The 19,812-nt window shown below is 44.6% G+C and overlaps 1 protein-coding gene across 3 annotated transcripts; it reads right to left on the bottom strand.

Moving 5' to 3' along the window:
• Positions 1–7,224: 7,224 nt before the first annotated feature.
• On the bottom strand, positions 7,225–19,086 carry LOC144275317 (zinc finger protein 2-like). 3 transcript variants are annotated; one of them, XM_077834535.1, is made up of 4 exons: positions 18,939–19,086; positions 14,742–14,935; positions 10,411–10,527; positions 7,225–10,010 (listed from the first exon to the last, which is right to left on the bottom strand). In XM_077834535.1, the coding sequence occupies exons 2-4, from the start codon at positions 14,896–14,898 to the stop codon at positions 9,400–9,402; spliced, it is 885 nt and encodes a 294-aa protein (XP_077690661.1). In that variant the 5' UTR covers positions 14,899–14,935; positions 18,939–19,086; the 3' UTR covers positions 7,225–9,399. The 3 variants fall into 3 exon arrangements, with proteins under 3 accessions (XP_077690661.1, XP_077690662.1, XP_077690663.1); XM_077834536.1 differs by having other exon boundaries at positions 7,225–10,007; XM_077834537.1 differs by having other exon boundaries at positions 7,225–10,007; positions 10,411–10,524.
• Between the last annotated feature and the right edge of the window lie 726 nt (positions 19,087–19,812).

Raw genomic sequence — 19,812 nt, 5'->3', positions numbered from 1 at the left:
TCTGTTTTGTTTAAACGGCTGATAAAATAACCTGTGCTGAATGGAATGTATATTCCTGTTTTTGTGTCTTTTTGTAACTTAAGGTTTTGCCTAGAGGGATTCTCTATATTTTTGAATCTGATTACCCTGTAAGGTATTTACCATCCTGATTTTACAGAGGTGTTTCTTTTACTTTTTCTTTAATTAAAATTCTTCTTTTAAGAACCTGATTGTTTTTAAGATCCAAGGGTTTGGGTCTGTGTTCACCTATGCAAATTGGTGAGGATTTTTATCAAGCCCTCCCCAGGAAAGGGGGTGTAGGGCTTGGGGGGATTTTTTTGGGGGGGAAGATGTTTCCAAGTGGGCACTTCCCCTGTTATTATTGTTAGACACTTTGGTGGTGGTAGCATTTAACCTAAGCTGGTAAGAATAAGCTTAGGGGGTCTTTCATGCAGGTCCCCACATCTGTACCCTAGAGTTCACAGTAGGGAAGGAACCTTGACAATGAGTGTAATATAAATCATACCCATATGATACAGTGTTGATTGAAACATGTATTACCAATAAATGTTCAGTACTTTAAGTACAACATTGCGCTCTCCTGCTCGTGCTTCCTCCTGGCATCCCACTTTCCCACTTACTTCAGGGCTTTGGTCTCCTTCCCCCAGTGAATGTAGTTTAAAGCCCTCCTCACTAGGTTAGCCAGCCTGCTTGCAAAGATGCTCTTCCCTCTCTTCGTTAGGTGGAGCCTGCCTCTTTCTAGCAATCCTTCTTCTTGGAACACCATCCCATGGTCAAAGAATCCAAAGCCTTCTCTTCGAAGGTTTTCCCAGAACTGCAATGTAGCGGATGTTTCCCTTCCACTCCTGTGTCAGCAGAGAGGGGGAAGGCACCTGTGATGTTGAGAGACCAGGTGCCAGCTCTTTCCAAGGCAGGCATCAGCTGAACACTGGCAAATTCATAGCTGAAAACCAGATCAGCTCACTTGTATGTCAGTATTGTTCAAGATCGGTGTTAGGCTTGTAAGGATGGTTTAGTGCAAAGGTTCTCAAACTGTGGTCCGTGGACCACCAGTGGTCCATGAACTCCATTCAGATGGTCCACGGATAGTTCCCTCTAAGGTGAGCACCCAGGTGGCTGCACACAAGAGAATGAAGGGCCACCCACCTAATTAGTGGAGCCACGCAGGCATGGCTCCACTAATTGGGTGCCTGGACCCTGGAGAAGATGCACATGTAAAGTGAGGTGGTGATCTTGGGGGGAATAGGAGGTAGGTGGGAGGGGGCAGTGGGGTGAGAAGAGGGGGTGGGGTGAATTTGGGACATGCAGGGCTGCAGTGGCCAGAGAAAGAGATGACTTTCCACAGCTCCAGGGCTGCAGCTGCCAGGGAGAGATGGTCCTCCTTCCCAGCCCAGCTCGGTGGCTCCTGCAGTGGGGGAGAAAGGACACATCCATCACATTAGAAAGGTAAGACTACTGATATTAAAATATGAGTTGTGCACTTTTATTTGTAGAAAAAAAACATTAATTATTATTAGGGTTTTTTATATAGTGCTTTTATTCAAGGCGCTTTACAATGGTACAAACAACAATGGTACAATGTTTGTACAATGGTACAAACAACATTTGGAAAGATCATTAAGTGGCCCACTGAGACCCTCAGCAATTTTCAAATGGTCTACAAAAAAAAGTTTGAGAACCACTGGTTTAATGTTTAGACTCTGTAAGATGCTTATAGTTTCTGCATACATTAGTCTTACTTATAATTTCTGTATAAGGTAATATGTAAGTTTTGCTTTATAACTGTAAAAATGCCCTCTCTGAACTTGTGAACCTGGGCAGGAGGAGTGGTTTCCCCACCCATGAAGAAGGACTATAAAAACTAACTGGGCCATTGTGATACAAAGACTGGGTTGATGGTCCTCTCACATCCAGGAAGGTGCTATGTGCAAGAAAGCTCATCCCATCAGCTTCAATTCTGGAAGAAGGAAATAAAGATCTCTGACAAGAAAATTCTTCATCTCTTTGCTGTTTGGACTCTCCCCAGCAGAGACCCCCAGGGTCAACCTGGGTTAGCCCTAAAAGACATTCAGTGCTGACAGATGAGTGCAATTCTGTCACCTTTTGGAACCATAGACTGTAACTCACTTGTGTATATATGTTGCCTGCAACCTGTCTCTCAGTTATTTTTCCTAGTTAACAAATCCTTAGTTTATTATAGGATTGGCTACTAGCATTGTCTTTGGTGTGAGATCTAAGGTACATATTGAGGCACAGGTGAATACTAAGCAAAAAGTCTCTTGGGACTGGGGGCAACCTGCATATTTTGTGATCTTAGGTATAAGTGACCATTTATCACAAAGTCCAGCTTGCCTGCGTGGCAAGAGAGACCGGAGCACCCAAGGGCACTGTCTGTGACTCTGTGGTAAGACTGTTCTAGTGCTTCAGAAATTCACATTTGTTACTGGCTTGGTGAAATCACACCACCACGTTGGGGGTGTCTGCCCCACTTTCTGACAGTCTGCCCTGAAGTTGGCACTCATGGTCATGAGCCACTTGAGAGAGAGTGACAGCACCATCCAGGTAAAGAGCAGTGCTGCATATCTTCCCCTTGGGCCCACTGCCTTTTTTAACAAGACCCTTCTCTGCCTCCTGGGGACACCTCAGGGTAACATCCCTCAGTATAAGGAAAGCCTGAAGAGGTGCACATGCAGTTACCTACTGTGATGGTTCTTGGGGTACCTAGGACTGAGAGTCATAGAATCATAGAGTCACTTTGTTACCCCCATCTACAGGGGGACAGTGGCTTGCTTGTGCTTAGCTGGGTGTCAGCTCCTTGACACCACCAGCTTGTTAGTCTTCCAAGCTCTCTCTTCTGGGCTAGGCCAGCCCTTAATTTACCTAGCAGGTTAACAATAGGTGCAACCTAGTCCCTGAGTCCCTTTGAAGTGTTCTCCTGTGATATCCAGCCCCTGACACTAGCTACTCACAGAATTACCAAGGAAAAACAGCAGCTTGTACACGTCACCTCACAATCAGCAGCTTACTTAGTACCACAGCACTTTCATAAAGTTTATTACAAAAGATGCAAGATTCAAGTGATAGTGAGTAATGATATTGGAAACAAAAGGTTACACATAAAACAAGATCAGAACACGCTTTCTAGACACTAAACTGAACTAACAGGTTATCCTCATGCCTGGAGAAGTTTATTTCCCCAAAGACCTCTGTAGTGGTGGCTGAAACTTCGCTTTCATGAATACAAATGTCTCTTTACCTCCTAGAAGCAGAATAAGGGGATGTCTGCCCATGGCTTATTTTTCCTGGGTGCTGCTTCTCTGTTGACTTTTCATCTGTTTGATAACTTTGTATGTAGATGGACATCCATTCTGTTAGCTTATAATGCTTAATTTGTAGCAGACAAGGAGAGAGAGGTGCAGAGAGATCTCTTGTCGGACAGAAAAAACATTTTGTCATTTCTGCTGGTGATTCATACCTAGATACAGAATCTAAGAACATATTTACATAGTCTCTGTATGTACATTTCACAACAATATGAATAACCAGTGTGTCATAAATATAAAGGGAAGGGTAAACTTCTTGAAAATCCCTCCTGGCCAGAGGAAAAACCCTTTCACCTGTAAAGGGTTAAGAAGCTAGGATAACCTCGCTGGCACCTGACCAAAATGACCAATGAGGAGACAAGATACTTTCAAAAGCTGAGGGGAGGGAGAAACAAAGCCTCTCTCTCTGTCTGTGTGATGCTTTTGCCAGGGACAGAACAGGAATGGCGTCTTAGAACTTAGTAAGTAATCTAGCTAGATATGCGTTAGATTCTGATTCCTTTAAATGGCTGAGAAAATAAGCTGTGCTGAATGGAATGTAGATTCCTGGTTTTTTGTCACTTAAGTTTTTGCCTAGAGGGATTTCCTATGTTTTGAATCTGACTATCCTATAAGGTATTTACCATCCTGATTTAACAGAGGTGATTCTTTTTACTTTTTCTTCTATTAAAATTCTTCTTTTAAGAATCCGATTGCTTTTTCATTGTTCTTAAGATCCAAGCGTTTGGGTCTGTGTTCACCTATGCAAATTGGTGAGGATTTTTATCAAACCTTCCCCAGGAAAGGGGGTGTAAGGGTTGGGAGGAATTTGGGGAATCTATTCGACATTGGTGAGGCCTCATCTGGAGTACTGTGTCCAGTTTTGGGCCCCACACTACAAGAAGGATGTGGATAAATTGGAGAGAGTCCAGCGAAGGGCAACAAAAATGATTAGGGGTCTAGAACACATGACTTATGAGGAGAGGCTGAGGGAGCTGGGATTGTTTAGCCTGCAGAAGAGAAGAATGAGGGGGGATTTGATAGCTGCTTTCAACTACCTGAAAGGGGGTTCCAAAGAGGATGGCTCTAGACTGTTCTCAATGGTAGCAGATGACAGAACGAGGAGTAATGGTCTCAAGTTGCAGTGGGGGAGGTTTAGATTGGATATTAGGAAAAACTTTTTCACTAAGAGGGTGGTGAAACACTGGAATGCGTTGCCTAGGGAGGTGGTGGAATCTCCTTCCTTGGAAGTTTTTAAGGTCAGGCTTGACAAAGCCCTGGCTGGGATGATTTAACTGAGAATTGGTCCTGCTTCGAGCAGGGGGTTGGACTAGATGACCTTCAGGGGTCCCTTCCAACCCTGATATTCTATGATTCTATGATGGGAAAGACGTTTCCAAACGGGCACTTTCCCAACTGTATACTTGTTAGACGTTTGGTGGTGGCAGTGATAAAGTCCAAGGGCAAAAGGTAAAATAGTTTGTACCTGGGGGAAGTTTTAACCTAAGCTGGTAAAAGTAAGCTTAGGAGGTTTTCAAGCAGGTCCCCACATCTGTACTCTAGAGTTCAGAGTGGGGAAGAAACCTTGACACAGTGTGAGCCTAGCTTTCATTTAAGACCTCACGTGACATTCTTGGCGGAACCAGAATGTACAGACCAGAATTAGGACATTCCTGCAACCCCTTTACCAGTCAACATTAAGGGGTCATTAAGTCACACCTATCCCTGCCCCCTGCTCTCAAGGGAGAACAAGGAAAAAGGAAAGGACATACAGGAAAGGCTTCTGAATATGATGCAGAAGCAAACAGCATGGCTAGAGAACGCAGTGGGATGATGTTGACAAAGAACACCCCACCCTAGCCATGTTTTGCAGCCCGTGGAGAACACAGGGTAGTGGGAGCCCCCTTTTGTGCCCTCAAATGGCAGGCCCTGCCTCCACCATTGCACCCACCAAGACAAAGAGAACTATTTTGTTCTACACATTTGTTGTGAGCCTATCAACACAGCCATGTGTGTGCTCAGCACTTGTCACAGGGCCATTGGTTTGAAATTTTCCCTGTGTTATGTTTAATCAACAAAGATTTTGTCCTGTACAACTCAGCTGAAAAATTTAACTGAGATGCAGATCCCCTCTAATAGCATCAACTCTTAATAAAATCTCAACACAAACACACTGGATTACAGGACATTCATTTTCTACCTCAACACATCCCTGACCATGTTTCCCTGACCAATTAGGGAATCTCATAGGGGTCCCCTCTTTGGCAGCTCATAACATGCAGAAAGTCCCTTCATGTCCACCTGCCAGCTATCAGTGAAGATCTTCCCCTTGCTCTCAGAGATGTTCAGCAAAACCCAGCAAGTATCTACCACACTAGGCAGATCTGCTTGGCATCCTCCAATCTTGTCAGAAGGCTCCTCCTTTTTTTTTTTTCTGTCTTCCAAACACCCACGCCACAGCAAATCTACTCGGGGTTTAGTTAAAAAGCTCCTTTCGCCTTGTCCAAGTGTCCCGGAAAATGGTTCAGAAGTCAGGAATGCAGAGGTGAAGCTGTCTCCAGAAAGTTGTTGGATGCCAGCTAATTTTCAAAGTAAAATTACCAAAAGAATCAAACAATTATCAGAATTGGTAAGTGAGAGAACCAACAATTAATTAGATGGAATTGTGAACAATAGCTTCTCATACAACCAGTTCAGGAAAACCAAACAAGCACATGAAATTATTAATTATGGTTATTAGTGAGACTGCTATCAGGGTGTAACCACAGAAGAATGTATTGGGGATACTTTTCCCTAAACACTAAGGGATGTCCCAAAATAAACCATTAAAATTGGCTTTAAAATAAACATTTAAGAAATAAGAAATGACAGAAGAAACCAACAAACAATTAAATCATGAAGAATTATCCAAATGAGATACTCCAGGTAAATAAAACAAATAATACAATGGAGCAACTCTTAAAACCAGGGCTTTGGAGCAGAGCCCGGAGCGGGCGCATGGAGCAGCTCCAGAGCAGTGGAGCTGCAGGTTTTTGCCTGGAGCTGGAGTACAGCTCCAAAGCCCTGCTTAAAATAACCTCTTAACTAAACATGAAATACTAAATAAGGCAGTAAATAAAAACAACATTGGTTAAATATATTGAATGGACCAGATATAAAACAGTATAAATTTTAAAAAGCTGTGAGCATTAAACACAGTGGTATTCACTTAATTACTTAGGATACTTACAGCATCAACAGGATGATTATCCTAATTAAGATTAATTAGTAGCTAAGCATCAACGTAATTCAACAGCTCAATTTAACAAAATAGTGTAATATAACCAAGTAAAAACTCAGTGAAGTAACTAGATTACAACAACTATAATTCAACTTGATATTAAAACTTTTAAACTAAAAATAAATTTGAACTAGAGAGGTTGCACAGGACAACAGAACTGAAAGTAGTTTCAACTAACAAAAGCTAGCAAAACCATTGATACTTCTTTTCCGTCTCTCTTACGATGGTAGTATTCCGAGGCTAAGCATGATTTTTAAGGCAAATTCACATACATATGATTACTACAGCTTGGAATTCAGCAGTGTAGACACATGTCTATCTGGACATGGTTTCAATGCACTGCATCCACTGGCAATGGCTGTAGTAGGAAGAGAGGCTGACATATGCCCTTGTATTAAAGGCCTGGTATAAGGCAGGGACTGCTCACAGAATTTGGTAAGAATAGGGCTAATATTGCGCAAATACATATTCCTAAGAAGTGCTAAGCACAAAGTATTCATGCAAACACATTCCAATATTAAGTGATACGAGAACATTCGGGTATTAAAAATGGTAAAAAACATTTTTCAAAAATAACAGGAACACACTGATCCCTTTTAAAGATAGTCAGGATGACAGTATATAATGAAAATGTTTTAATTCAACCAACATGTACAAGGTGATAACTAGCTACATCAGGAGGTAGTAACTAATTATGTCAGAGGCAGTACTAACTTGTTTGTATTCGGGTATAAAAATATATTTCAGAGGGATAATATTTGTTCAGCCGAGGGGGGAACGGAAAGTCCCACCATTCACTACGCTGCGTCCATTGTTACAAACATACATGTTTTAGTATTCTTGTAGAGTCTGCCAGGTGCTATTACCGTGCTTTGTCAACAATAAACCTGGCCTGGTGCCTTCGTACCTTAACGGATCTTGTAGTCATTGAGCGGTTCATTCAAGGTCTGCTGTGCCAGCTAGCTGTCTGCAGAGGTGGGGCAGCACACTCAAAAAACACATACACAGCCAAACATCTAACCACACTGGTGACCCACAACTTCATGACTCAGTGAACAGCAAGCTGGGTCTACATTATGGTGCATAGCTGCATGTGTCAGTGAAAGGCTCTGGCAGGAGTAGGCCACAGGAAAAGGCTCAGCAGGGAGAGCTGCTGGAGTCTTTCCCCACAGCCAGAGTCTCCCTGCCCTAGGTAAAGGCTCCAGCAGCTCCCAGAGTCAGGGAAAGGGTCTGGCAGCAAACTGAGGCAGGGAGGAAGGGGGACACTGCATTGCTAAAAATAGCAGTGTAGATGGGGGAGGCAGTGCCTGGATGAGTTGAGGGCCAGTGTAGGGTACATATCCACAGGGTTCAGTCATGTCTTTAGTCTCCTAAGCCGTGCCTCACCTTCTACACTGCTATTTATAACTGTGCTAGAGAAGTCCCTACACCACGATTGGAATGAAGCTAGAGGCGAGTGTAAGGTATGAGCACTTTAGATAGCTCTGTAGTTCAAAAATCATACACAAAAATTAAAGTTAGTTTGAAAGTATTCTAAAGTTTCAAACACACACAAAGATGGATGTGAGATTTTGAAGTCAGAAGATAGCTTTTTTCTCTCACACACAGTGTAATGTAACGAGGGAGAGAGATTTAAGGATGCATTTTTCACCAGCAGGTAATTCTCACTCAAATGTGTAAACACAGCACAGCTGCAGGGGATGAGTGTGAGATGCAGAGCAGAACAGTTATTTAACAAAATTGCTAGCTCTCACTAGCACTTAAAGGTACAAATTGAATTAAAGTAAGAAAACAAAACAGAATTTATCATCCAACAATGAATTTCCACAAATGATAACACATCTGAGATTTAGTTATGTACTCAACAAACCACAGATGTCAAGAGTAGCTCTTTTAAGCAGTATACCAGATAATTTAGTAATCAAGTGAAGTGAGCGCAGCACTACACACACAAGTGTAAGCAATAATTGGCAATTACAAGTGAAAGCACACAGTGTAACTCAGCACCAAATCAATTTTAATTATAATTTTGTCAAATTCAAATCCTATAACTTAGTCCGGTTCCCCTCCAGTTGCCGGCAGTTCAGCTGTCCCTCCCCCCACTGCCATGTGCTACTCCTGCCCTCTGCCTTGGAGCTGCTCCAGGGAGCCTTCTGCTTGCTGTGTGGGGGTGAGAGGAGGGGAGAGGAGGGGGGCTAATGTCAGGGTGTTCCCCTCCCCCCCTGCTCCTGCCCCTCACTTACCCCTTCTCCATAGGGCAGGTGGGGGGACACAACAGGGCTCAGGACAGAAGGAGCTTGCTGGCTGCAGCTACTGTCTCAACTTGCTGATCTACTTAAAAAGGCAATTGTAGGATGCCTCTCTCTGCATACTCATCTTACAGGGAGATTGGGCTCCAAACTCAGGCTCTGCGGATCCCAGTGTCATACCTGTGATTTTCTACGACCCTAAAAGTTAGGTGTTGTAATTCTCGATGTCACAACACCTAGGCCCCTTGGTGGATCCAGGCCCAAAACACTATCAAGAATAAATGAGAAGTCACATTGTATAAGATAAAGATGGTTCTAGGTGAATAACATCAAACTTTAATATAGGAGCTGAACAGAGGATGCTATAATCAAATCCCATCATAACATGGGACTCTAGCTCAGCCTCTTGCTCTGCACAGCTCTGTTCCTGGCAGTTAATTTCATTCTCTCCTTTAACAACTGTTGCATGTTCTCGTTATATGGTCACTCCAGACTGTCCTGACTCTCTGGGAATCATAGGACCCAACAAAGGTGTTATTTACTTGATCCATCCCTAGCCAGGACATTTCTAGGGTTTGTGTCCTGTTTGGATTTTCTTATGCCTAATGAGGGTTGAGCTGTGCCGGAATAGTTTCCCGCAGTGGGGGCATTCGTAGGGTCTCTCTCCCCTGTGAATTCTCTGATGTGATCGAAGGTGTGAGTTGCAAGTAAAGCTTTTCTCGCATTCATTGCATTTGTAAGGTCTCTGCCCTGTGTGAGTTCTCTGGTGGTCAGTAAGGGCTGACTTCTTGCAGAAACTTTTCCCACATTCAGGGCATTTAAAGGGTTTTTCTCCTGTGTGGATTCTCTGGTGAGTAATAAGGGCTGATCTGCAAAGGAAGCTTTTCCCACAGTTGTTGCACGTGTTTGGTCTCTCTCCAGTGGGGATTCTCTGCTGAACAGTTTCTTTGATTTGCTTAACCCCTCTGCTCTTCTGAGCGGATTTACCCTGTCTCTGCCCTGGCTGGTTTCCCTGATGTCTCTCTTGTCTGCACTGACTCTGCAAGGCCTCCTTGTGCTCAGGGTTCTGGAAAACATTCCTTTCAGATCTTCCTGATAGAATCCCATGTGTTTCCATTTGCTCGGGACCTTCCTGCTGAGGGTTCTCCTCCTTGTTCTCACTCACCATCCCATCACCTGCTGGGACAGAGACAGAATCCAGACAGAAGTCACTCCCTGTGCTGGGGGAAAGGGAATCTCAGAAAGAGGGAAAGGAAAGGGGGAATAAACCCAAACAACTGCTGGGAAGATGAAAATATCAGGAGCTAAATCACCACCCCTCCAAAAAATCTTCCCCAGAGGAGAGACAGGAGGGGACCCAGCCATTCTGCACATCCTCTGAATATAAATAAAGGCAGGGGCTGAAGAGTCAGACAGTCTTGATTCATAGATACTAAGGTCAGAAGGGACCATTATGATCATCTAGTCTGACCTCCACCACAACGCAGGCCCCAGAATTTCACCCACCCACTTGATGAAGAGCCATGTTTGCATGAGGATACAAGAATTGGTTTCTGAGGCAGGTTAGCTGATTCCTCACCTGTGTGGGCATCTCTTGAGATCTCCCTTTCCTCATAGCCCCAGAGACTGGGGACCCATGGCTCCTCCCCTCGTTCCAGCCAGGAGATCACACTGGGTTTGGAAATCGGAAATCCTGCTTGGGGGGGGGAAAGGGGAACAAATGCTTATCTTGTTCATTAAGGTTAGTGCTGTTACTTCCAGACCTAGGATCTGAGCAGCAAAATGCAAAAAGGGTCTTTCCCCTACCCATCCCCACACTACAGGGACTGGGCTATAAACTGTAAAAGATCCCATGATGAACTGGGCTGGAGCAAGGGTTCATCCACTCTGCCTAGGGAGCAGCCCTAAATTATTCCCCGGGGAAGCTGAGCAGAGTTGCTATGCTCTCTAGGTATTTGGGGTACAAGTAAATTCTCCATCACTGCCAATGACACCTCCCCTCCACACCCACACACCTTCACAACAGAGGCCAAGCTCTCTCATGTCTCCTAATGTGTCCATGGAACACTTGGGTCCACAAGGCTGTCATCCCTGACTGGAGTCTCTAGGTGCTTCCCTGAGAACAGTTGTTAAAAAATAAACAGAGGAAATGCCACTGATGGCCTGGAAAGAAAATCACTAGACACCTGCTCCCAGTCCATTGCAGAGAGCAAAGGGCCTGCTCTCATAGGCACTACAGCCCCATCCCCTGGCTGCTGAATGCTCAATCAGCCATTCCTCACTGCCCATGAGACCTGCTCTGCCCACCCAGATGCCCAGCTGACTGCCATCTCAGGTGTGGTGCTGGCTCTTCTCACTATCTCATCCTGCTCCATACTCCACAGATACAGCAAGGACCACTTTGGAGGAAAAGTTGCCAGTCTCCTCCTGCCTAGGCTCAAATAGTAGAATAATAGAAATGTTGAGCTGGAAGGGACCTTAAGAGGCCATCTAATCCAGCCCTCTGTGCTGGGACAGGACCAAGTATACCTAGGCCATCCCTGACAGGTGTTCATCTAACATGTCCAAAACTCCAGTGATGGTGATTCAACCAACTTCTTTGGTAATATGTTCCAGTACTCAACTATCCTTAGAGTTAGAAAGTGTTTTCCTAATATCTAACCCAAATCTCCCTTGCTGCAGATTAAGCTGATTATTTCTTGTCCTGCTTCAGTGGACGTGGAGAAAAAACCACTGTCCTCTTTAAAAAAACATATTTGAAAGCTTATGCTCAAATAAATTGGTTAGTCTCTAAGGTGTCACAAGTCCTCCTTTTCTTTCATTTGAAGACTGTTATCAGGTCCCCCCGTCAGTCTTCTTTTGTCAGGACTAAATACCCCCAGGTTTTTAAACGTTTCCTAGTCTTTCATGTTTTCTAAACCATTTTTCATTTTTGTTCCACTCTTCTGGACTCTCTCCAAGTTGTCCACACCTTCCTTAAATTGTGGTGCCCATAACAGGACGCAATACTCCAGCTGAGGCTCACCAGTGCTGAGCAGAGTAGGACAATTACATCCCACATCTCACATATGAAACTCCTGTTGATAAACGCCAGGACTACTTTAGCCTTTTTTACAACTGTATCACGTTGTTAGCTCATAATCAATCAGTGACAATTTTTTCTGCAGTACTACTACCTAGCTACTTATTCCCCATTTGTTCCCCATGTAGATACTCATAGGCAGTAATCAATCCACCCCTTAATGTTCTCTTTAAGCTAAATAGATTGAGCTCCTTGAGTCTATCACTATAAGTCAGGCTTTCTAGTAAACATTGTTGTGTCTTTTTGCCAAACCCTCTCAAATTTACAAACATTCTTCTTGAATTGTGGGCACCAGAACTGGACACAGAGCATCCCAGCAGTGGTCGCACTAGTGCTGAATAAAGAGGTAAAATAATCTCTCTACTCCTCCTTGAGATTCCCTTGTTTAGGCATCCCAGGATCCAGAGGCAGACTAAGATTTCTTGGGGCCCTGGGTCAGAGCAAGTGGGGGGCCCCTCCCCATCCCTTCCACCTGCAGCCCGGCCCCCATTCCACCCATTCCGCCTGTGGCCCCACCCACAGCCCCACTTCTTTCTGTCCCTTCCCCAGCGTCTGCCCCCGTTCCACCCAGGGTCCTCCCCGTCCCGCCCCTCCATTGCAGCCCCACAACCCCTTTTGCTCCTTTCTGCCCTCCCTGCCCCACTGCGGCCCCAAGACTGGAGAAGCTCTGTCCCCATGCCACGGCCCCAGGGCCACAATGGGGAGCGAGAGCTCTTCCAGTTCCAGGGCTACAGCAGGGGTCTGGGTGCTGGGGCTTCCCCCGACACCCCTTTGCATTTCTGCAGGGGATCAGAGTCAGGGGGTTGGGGCCTATCCCACCCCACCTGCCTGGTGCTTCTTCTGGAGAGCAGGTCAGGCTTGGGGACTTGCCCTGCTCCCTGCAGCTGCTGCCAGGGACAGGTCAGGGCTGCTGGAGAGGAGCTCCAGGCTTCCTCCAGCAGCGGTGGATTTTTTCCAGGGGCCTCCCAGTTGGTCAGGGCCCTTAGGCACAGGCCACATCAGCCCAGTGGCTAATCCACTACTTCCAGGATTGCATTAGCTCTTTTGGCCACAGCATCACACAGGGAGCTCATGTTCATCTGATTATGCACCACAACCCTCAAATCCTTTTCAGACTCACTGCTTTTCCTCCATCATGTAAGTATTGCCAACTTTCCTTGTTCTCAGAAGTATACATTTAGTCATATCGAAATGTGGTAAACACTCAGTATACTATGAGATATCCAGATCACTCGGAAACAGTATCCTGACCTTTTCACTATTTACCACTCCCTCAATTTTTATGTCACTCACAAACTTTATCAGTGATGATTTTATCTTTTCTTTCAGGTCATTCATAAACATTAAATAGCATAGGGTCTAGAACCGATGCCGGTGAGAGTCCACTCAACACACACACACGATGACTATTCCCGATTTATAGTTACGTTTTGAGACCTATCAGTTAGCCAGTTATTAATCCTTTTAATATGTGCTGTGTTAATTTTATATCTTTCTAATATTTTAATCAAAATATTTTGAACAAAGTCAAACATCTCATAGAAGTCTAAGTATATTACATCAAAACATTTACCTTTATCAACCAAATTTATAATCTCAAAAAAAAAATCAAGTGAGTTTGACAGGATCTATTTTTCATAAACACACATTGATTTACATTAATTACCTTACCCTCCTTTATTTCTTTATTAATCGGGTCCTATATTAGCTTCTCCAGTATCTTCCTGTGATTAATATCAGGCTGACAAGCCTATAATAATCTGGGTCATCCTGTTTACCCTTTTTGAAAATTGGCACATTAGCTTTCTTCCAGACATTTGGAACTTCCCCAGTACTCCAAAACTTATTGAAAATCAACATTCATGGACAGTGAGTTCCTCAGCCAGTTCTTTTAAACCTCTTAGGTGCAAGTTATTTGGACCTGCTGAATTAATAATGTCTAACTTTAGTAGCTTTTGTTTAACATTCTCCAGAGATACCAATGGAATGGAAAGAGTGTTATAACCACCCTGTGATATGACTAAATCATCTTTTGCATCCTCAAATTCAAAATAGAAAAATATTTATTGAAGACTTCTGCCATTTCTAAATTATTATTGATAATGTTATCATTTCCACTTAGTAATATACTACTATCATTGTCAGGATTGCTTATTGTTCCTAATATTTTTTAAAATCTCCTTCTTATCGTCCTTAACTCTGCTGGCCATAGATTTCTCCTTGCGTCCCTTGGCTTCCCTTATCAATTTTTTTACACTTCCCAACTTCTGATTTATTTTCATAATGGTCAAACTCCCCTTTCTTCCATTTTGTTATAAATATATTTTATTTTGCATTTTACAGCTGCCTTCACCCTCCCTCTAAACAGCTTGGTATTTTAACCAACACAGCCTTCTTCCTCAGTTGTGGAATTGTGGCTTTTTGGGCATCCAGGAAGGTGTTATTAAATTGATTCCCAAATATCATTCACATTTTTCTGATGAAATTCTTCCTCACAGCTGATTTGGCTCATAATTGTTTTCAACTTTGTGAAATTGATCCTTTAGAAGCACCAGTTATATAACTGGTCTGGACTTTATTCTAATGCACATTATAAATATGATCAAGTCATGATCACTTTTACCTAAGCTCCATTAACATTATGTCCTTGAATCTCCTGTCCCAAGGGAGGGGACGTGGAGGGCACAGTCTCTCACACACCGGATCTGGGAATACTGGGGCTGATCCCCCTGAAATCTAGGGGACCAATGAAGAATCCTGCACAGCAGTTGAACCAGATGCTTCAGAGACACACAGATTCTAATACCCAAGGGGACAGGAATCCTTACCCAGTGAGGTCACAATCTCATAATTCTCCTGCATGATATCCCTGTAGAGAGCTCTCTGACCCAGGTCCAGCAGAGCCCATTCCCCTTTGGTGAAATACACAGCCACCTCCTCGAAGATCACAGGCTTTGCTATGGCCATGTCACTTCTCCGTCTCATGCTGGGATGGGATGACCTGGAGCTAATGTTTTGCAGCCTGTCAGGGCAAGAAGGCAATTGAAGAGGTTTCAGAAGGGGCTTCAGTCCCTTTTACAGCCAGATTCATCCCAAGTTCTTTCCCAGACAGTTCTAGATTCTGCCATTCTGGGGGGATGTTTATGCTAAGATATTAAAAACAAGACCCTAAAGTTAAGCTCAGAAATTCATAGTCAGTTTTCTCCATCAGTGGCCTGAGTTTAAAATTGCAGAGCCTGCAACATGGGTGTTCAGTTCTGAGTGTTCACTGTTGATAATGAAGCTACTTATTCAGGTGCCTGAGTATGGATATAACTGTTTAATTATGCTCCTGTATTTAAAGGCCCTGGCCTTCATCATTTTATTATAGCACAGATCAGGGCTGGCCCACAACATTTTGAAACCTGAGGTCTCAATTCTACCTTCTTCCTGTTCTACTCCTCTCATGGTACTGCTCTGCTACCTACCCCAATAAAAGGAGAACTAACAACTTAAAATGCCTCGTTCAAAAATTTTAAGTAACACTTAACTTTCAAACACCTGAACAGCAAATGTAACTTTTCTTGTCTGCATAGTAAACACTGGGGTTTTTATCTGCTTGAATAATCAAAGTGGTGCTTTCCGTGCCTTCTTGGTTGCAAAGATTTGAACTACTTCCTGCTGAAGGTCCACAGTCTGGGCCAGCTCATGCTCTACTGAGATGGTTGCAAGGCTGACTAGCCTCTCCTGCGTCATTCTGGAGCGTAGATGTGTTTTTATTAACTTCAGCTTGGAGAAGCTGCATTCTCCACTGGCAACTGTTACAGGAAATGTTAGAAGTATGTACAGAGCCACAAAAGCATTTGGAAAGAGGGTGGTCATTTTATTTGTGCACATATATTCCAGAACAGTCTTTGGAGTTGATCCTGCTGAAATGCATCTTGAAAGGGCTTTCAGTTCATCACCTAAATCACTCGCATCAATATCGCGCACGTCATCATGTGTCAACACTGTCTCTAGTGCCCTGCATTGCTGGTGTAGGTCTTCTTCAGGTAATAGTGAGGAGTTTTGGAATATCATACAACATCCCAAATATACTGCTGTGTTCCTTCAGCTGCATGAAATGTTCTTCAACTGACTGTATTGCACAATCTAGCATCTGGTTACAGAATTCAACTTTGAATTGTTTTTTGGGGTCTCTTATGGGATTATCCTGTGCCTTGTAATCAAAATGTCGTCTTCTTCGCTGACTCTTGTATTCTTGAATGGGTGGGAAAATAGCTTCAGTGTGAAGTTCCTCTGCCAACTTCTGTGCACTCTTCAGAACGTTTTGAAATCCCTTATCTGTCCGGTAAGACTTTGCTTTGTCCAGTTATTCCATTGCTCCAGATATATCAAGGTCAAAACCTTGGAGTCTCTTGCTTACAACATTTATTTCAAACAGTATGTCATGCCACAACATTAAGCCACACAGAAATTGGAAGTGATGTATGTTTCTGGTGATTCCATATCCCTCTGCCACTGTTCTCCCATGAACAGTTCCTGTCATAGCATTATCCTCCATAAATGGCAACTATGGCATCATCTATCTTCCCAATTTGGTGTTTGATAGGCTTTATCGCCTCCACTTGACTTTCCCATCGTGTGGCACTCAGTGGTTTCAGTGTCAGAGAGGAAGTTCCCAGATGTTGCTTCAAAATTTGCCATCGATTAGTTTACGCAGAGAAAAATACATAGATGCTTTGAAATACATTAAAAAATTCAGCAGCCTCACTAGAAGCTGATGCTGCATCACTGAGCACCAAGTTCAATGAATGAAAACTGCATGGGACAAAAAAGGCTTGAGGGCTTAACTCTCGGATCCGTGTCTGCCCTCCTCTGTTCTTTCCTCTCGTGTTGGCACCATTATCGTAGTAGCCCTGACCTCTCATGTCAGCAATCGCAATTCCCGTATCTTCCAGCTTTTTAAGAAGCACATTTGTCATACCAGCTCCTGTAGTATCATTAATGTCAATAAATTCTAGAAAATGCTCTCTCACCATCACTACTGCAGGGACATCTTCACTAGGTTCTGTTGTTGTTACAAAACGCACCATTAAAGTCATTTGTTCCATATGGCTGATGTCAAGTGTGCAGTCCAGAATAACAGAGTAATATCTTGCTGACTTCAGATCTACCACAATCTTCTGTTTGACTTTTGTTGCCAGTAACTGTATGATCTCATTTTGAATTGTTTTTCCAAGGTAGAGGTGTGTACACGTTTCTGGGGTGGTGACTCTTCTTAGCTGCTCCTGGAGCACAGCATCAAACTCAGCCATCAGCTCCACGATTTTAAGGAAGTTTCCATTGTTTGGCACATACAGCTGATCTGAAGCGCCACGCAGTGCTCAGTTTTGGGTAGCAAGCATTCTCACCATGGCAATGAGCCTTTTCTGAACATTTTGTCAGTAAAGAGACTCTGATGTTATTTTCTCTTGATGCTGATCATCTATGGGGTCCTTTAACCTTAGTCTTCTCTCATGCTCTTTCCACCTATGGAATGCTCTCTGGTGATTTGCTGCCTTCTCATGGCATGCCAGATTTCCAGCCAGATTTTTCCAGTCCTTTGTTCCTGTAGAACCCAATGTGGCTGGAACATTAGACTGGAAGAGTTTGCAACAAAAACAGTGTGCAGCATTCTGGGGTTTTGAGGACATAAGCCATGGCCTCTCCACTTTGTCACCATTGGGGATTTCACGCCAGTAATGTGTTGGATGGAAACTTCTATTTTCATTGTCTTTGGGGAACATGAAGTTTTTCACTTGCTGTGACCCATGAAGTACAAGGAAGTCCCTCAGGCTACTGCTCAAGTGGGTCCACAGTCCTGGACCATCTAGACTTAATGAAGTAAACTCAGTAGCGGCTGTTTCTTGCGCCTCCACCACACTCTTCTCTGATCTACACTTTTCTTCAGGAATGTGCATGGTTACATCCATTTGAGATGGAGATATGGATGCTGCAATAGCTGCCAGGTCACCTGTACTCTGACTAACTGTAAGATCAGGCATCTCCGCATCACTCACATCCTCACTGGGGCCAGAAGGCTCACCGTGAACATTTGTGTCTATGTATCTCAGGAGACCTCCTTCCTGCTTAGATAGGAAAGCTTCCTTTGCTTGCTTTCTTTTTCTGAATACTGCCCCAGAGGGGCATTTTCGTCTTTCAGTCATGACTGCTGTTCTGTGCCAGTTATAGTGGCTCTCAACACTCAGCTGAAGGGGTCAAAGAAGCAGGCTGGTAGCAGGGCCTGAGTGAGGGAACATATCAGCGTCTTAAGGGCCTAACTGACTCCCACTAGTTCAGTTGACTGCCTGTTCTCCTCAAGTGGGTTCAGTGAAGCAGCAGGAAACTGGAAGCTCCCTGAGAAGCTGGTGTTAATCAGTCCAGGCTCCTGGGGATGCACATAAGAGGCTGCTCCTCCTCCTCTCTCTCCCTGCTGCTTTCTGTTTTTCCTGCTCACCTTTTCTCCTGCCTGCTTGTTATGTCTCTTGTGCCCTCCTTCCCCCAGCACAGCACTCCCCCATCTCTGTGCAGCTAGAGCAGAGAGAATACAGATGCACCAGCAGCAGACACAATTTTCTACATTCTGGGTCCCAGTGGCTCCCCGCCCCAGTCTGACACCTGAGGCAGCCGCCTCAGTTCACCCCATGGTAAAGCCAGCCCTGGCACAGAGCCAGCCCCTCCCACCAGAACTAAATCCAGGGAGACTTTTTTAAGCCTTCGCCATAGCGAAATCAATGGGCGCACTCAGACGCTTAATTAAACACGTGCAGGGAGTGCTTGTTGGACGAAAACCGAAAATTCATCGATTCACAGAGTTTAAGGTGAGCCCCAGGCTGAATTACACCCCAATTAAACAGTCCCTTAGCCCCAGGCTAGGGCCAGCCATGGCTTTTAAACCACAGCGTACACATACAGGGCGAGCAGGGCTGGGGCCAGGAGGGGCCGTTGGTGCAGAGTCACTTTCCTGCCCGGCCCCAGCCCTTCCCCCGGGTCTCTCCCCTCACCTGCAGGCTCCGGCTCAGGGGCTGGTGTCGGCAGACCCCGGGGCTGGTTCCAGCCCCCGCAAAAAGTCCCCCCGGCTGGGCCCCGAGGGGCGCTGGGGAAGGGCTCTCCCCGCACACACCCCGCTGGGAGCAGCAGCGGCTCAGCCCAAGCTCCGGCTCACGATGGAGGCGGCGGCGGCGGCGGCGTCTGACCCGGGAAGTTCAGCCCCGGAGCTGCGGAGCAGTAAGAGCCAGAGCAACTTCCCCGCCCTCAGCAGCGAGCCACAGGGTTAACCCCTCCGCTGCCAGAGACCAGCCACAAGCCTCGCCCTGCTCCCCGTAGAGCCCAGTGACACCCCCGGCGTGACCGAAGCCGAGAGAGTCCCCGAGAAACGCGCCCCTGGCTGGGGCGGCTTGTTATTGTAACATAAGAAAAGATACAGGAGACGTTTAAAGTAACAGAAAAACACTTCACAACCTGTTACTGTCTTGTCTTTCCGGGTCCTCTTGGCACCAATTGTTGAGCAGCTAAGCATGCCTGGGACATTGCTTCTTCTAAGGCTCTCCACATAATCATTCCTTCCAAAGAATCCTGTGGGGAACTTTGGTTCCTACGATCATTACATCTCCCTTAAACAAACAAAACAAAACAAAATACAATTAGAAAGATACATACAATTTAGCTAAATTTCAACTTTTTTACTTAACTTGTATCAACTTAATTTAGTAGTTTCTAATCTGATACCTTACAGAGTCTAGAACGATGTGTCTCTTTATGTATCAGGTTTTCTTCTCGCTCTTCCTTTAGATGTAGTAGCAAGTGTATGAGCGTTCCACGTTTGTTTGGGCTTTTTCTGTACTGGAACTGACCGCTTGAGACTCATAGATTCAGTAG

Source organism: Eretmochelys imbricata, chromosome 14 (genome assembly GCF_965152235.1).
Source record: "Eretmochelys imbricata isolate rEreImb1 chromosome 14, rEreImb1.hap1, whole genome shotgun sequence".
Lineage (NCBI taxonomy): Eukaryota > Metazoa > Chordata > Testudines > Cheloniidae > Eretmochelys > Eretmochelys imbricata.
This window is presented reverse-complemented; position numbering and strand designations above follow the sequence as displayed.

What these genes read in the sequence shown, in the direction of transcription:
- LOC144275317 (XM_077834535.1), bottom strand. Translation starts at nt 14,898, where the DNA reads ATGAGACGGAGAAGTGACATGGCCATAGCAAAGCCTGTGATCTTCGAG. An exon ending in TGAGATTGTGACCTCACTGG is followed by an intron (nt 10,528 to 14,741) that starts GTAAGGATTCCT and finishes CCCCCCCCCAAG; the next exon opens with CAGGATTTCCGATTTCCAAA. An exon ending in CTCAAGAGATGCCCACACAG is followed by an intron (nt 10,011 to 10,410) that starts GTGAGGAATCAG and finishes TCTCTGTCCCAG; the next exon opens with CAGGTGATGGGATGGTGAGT.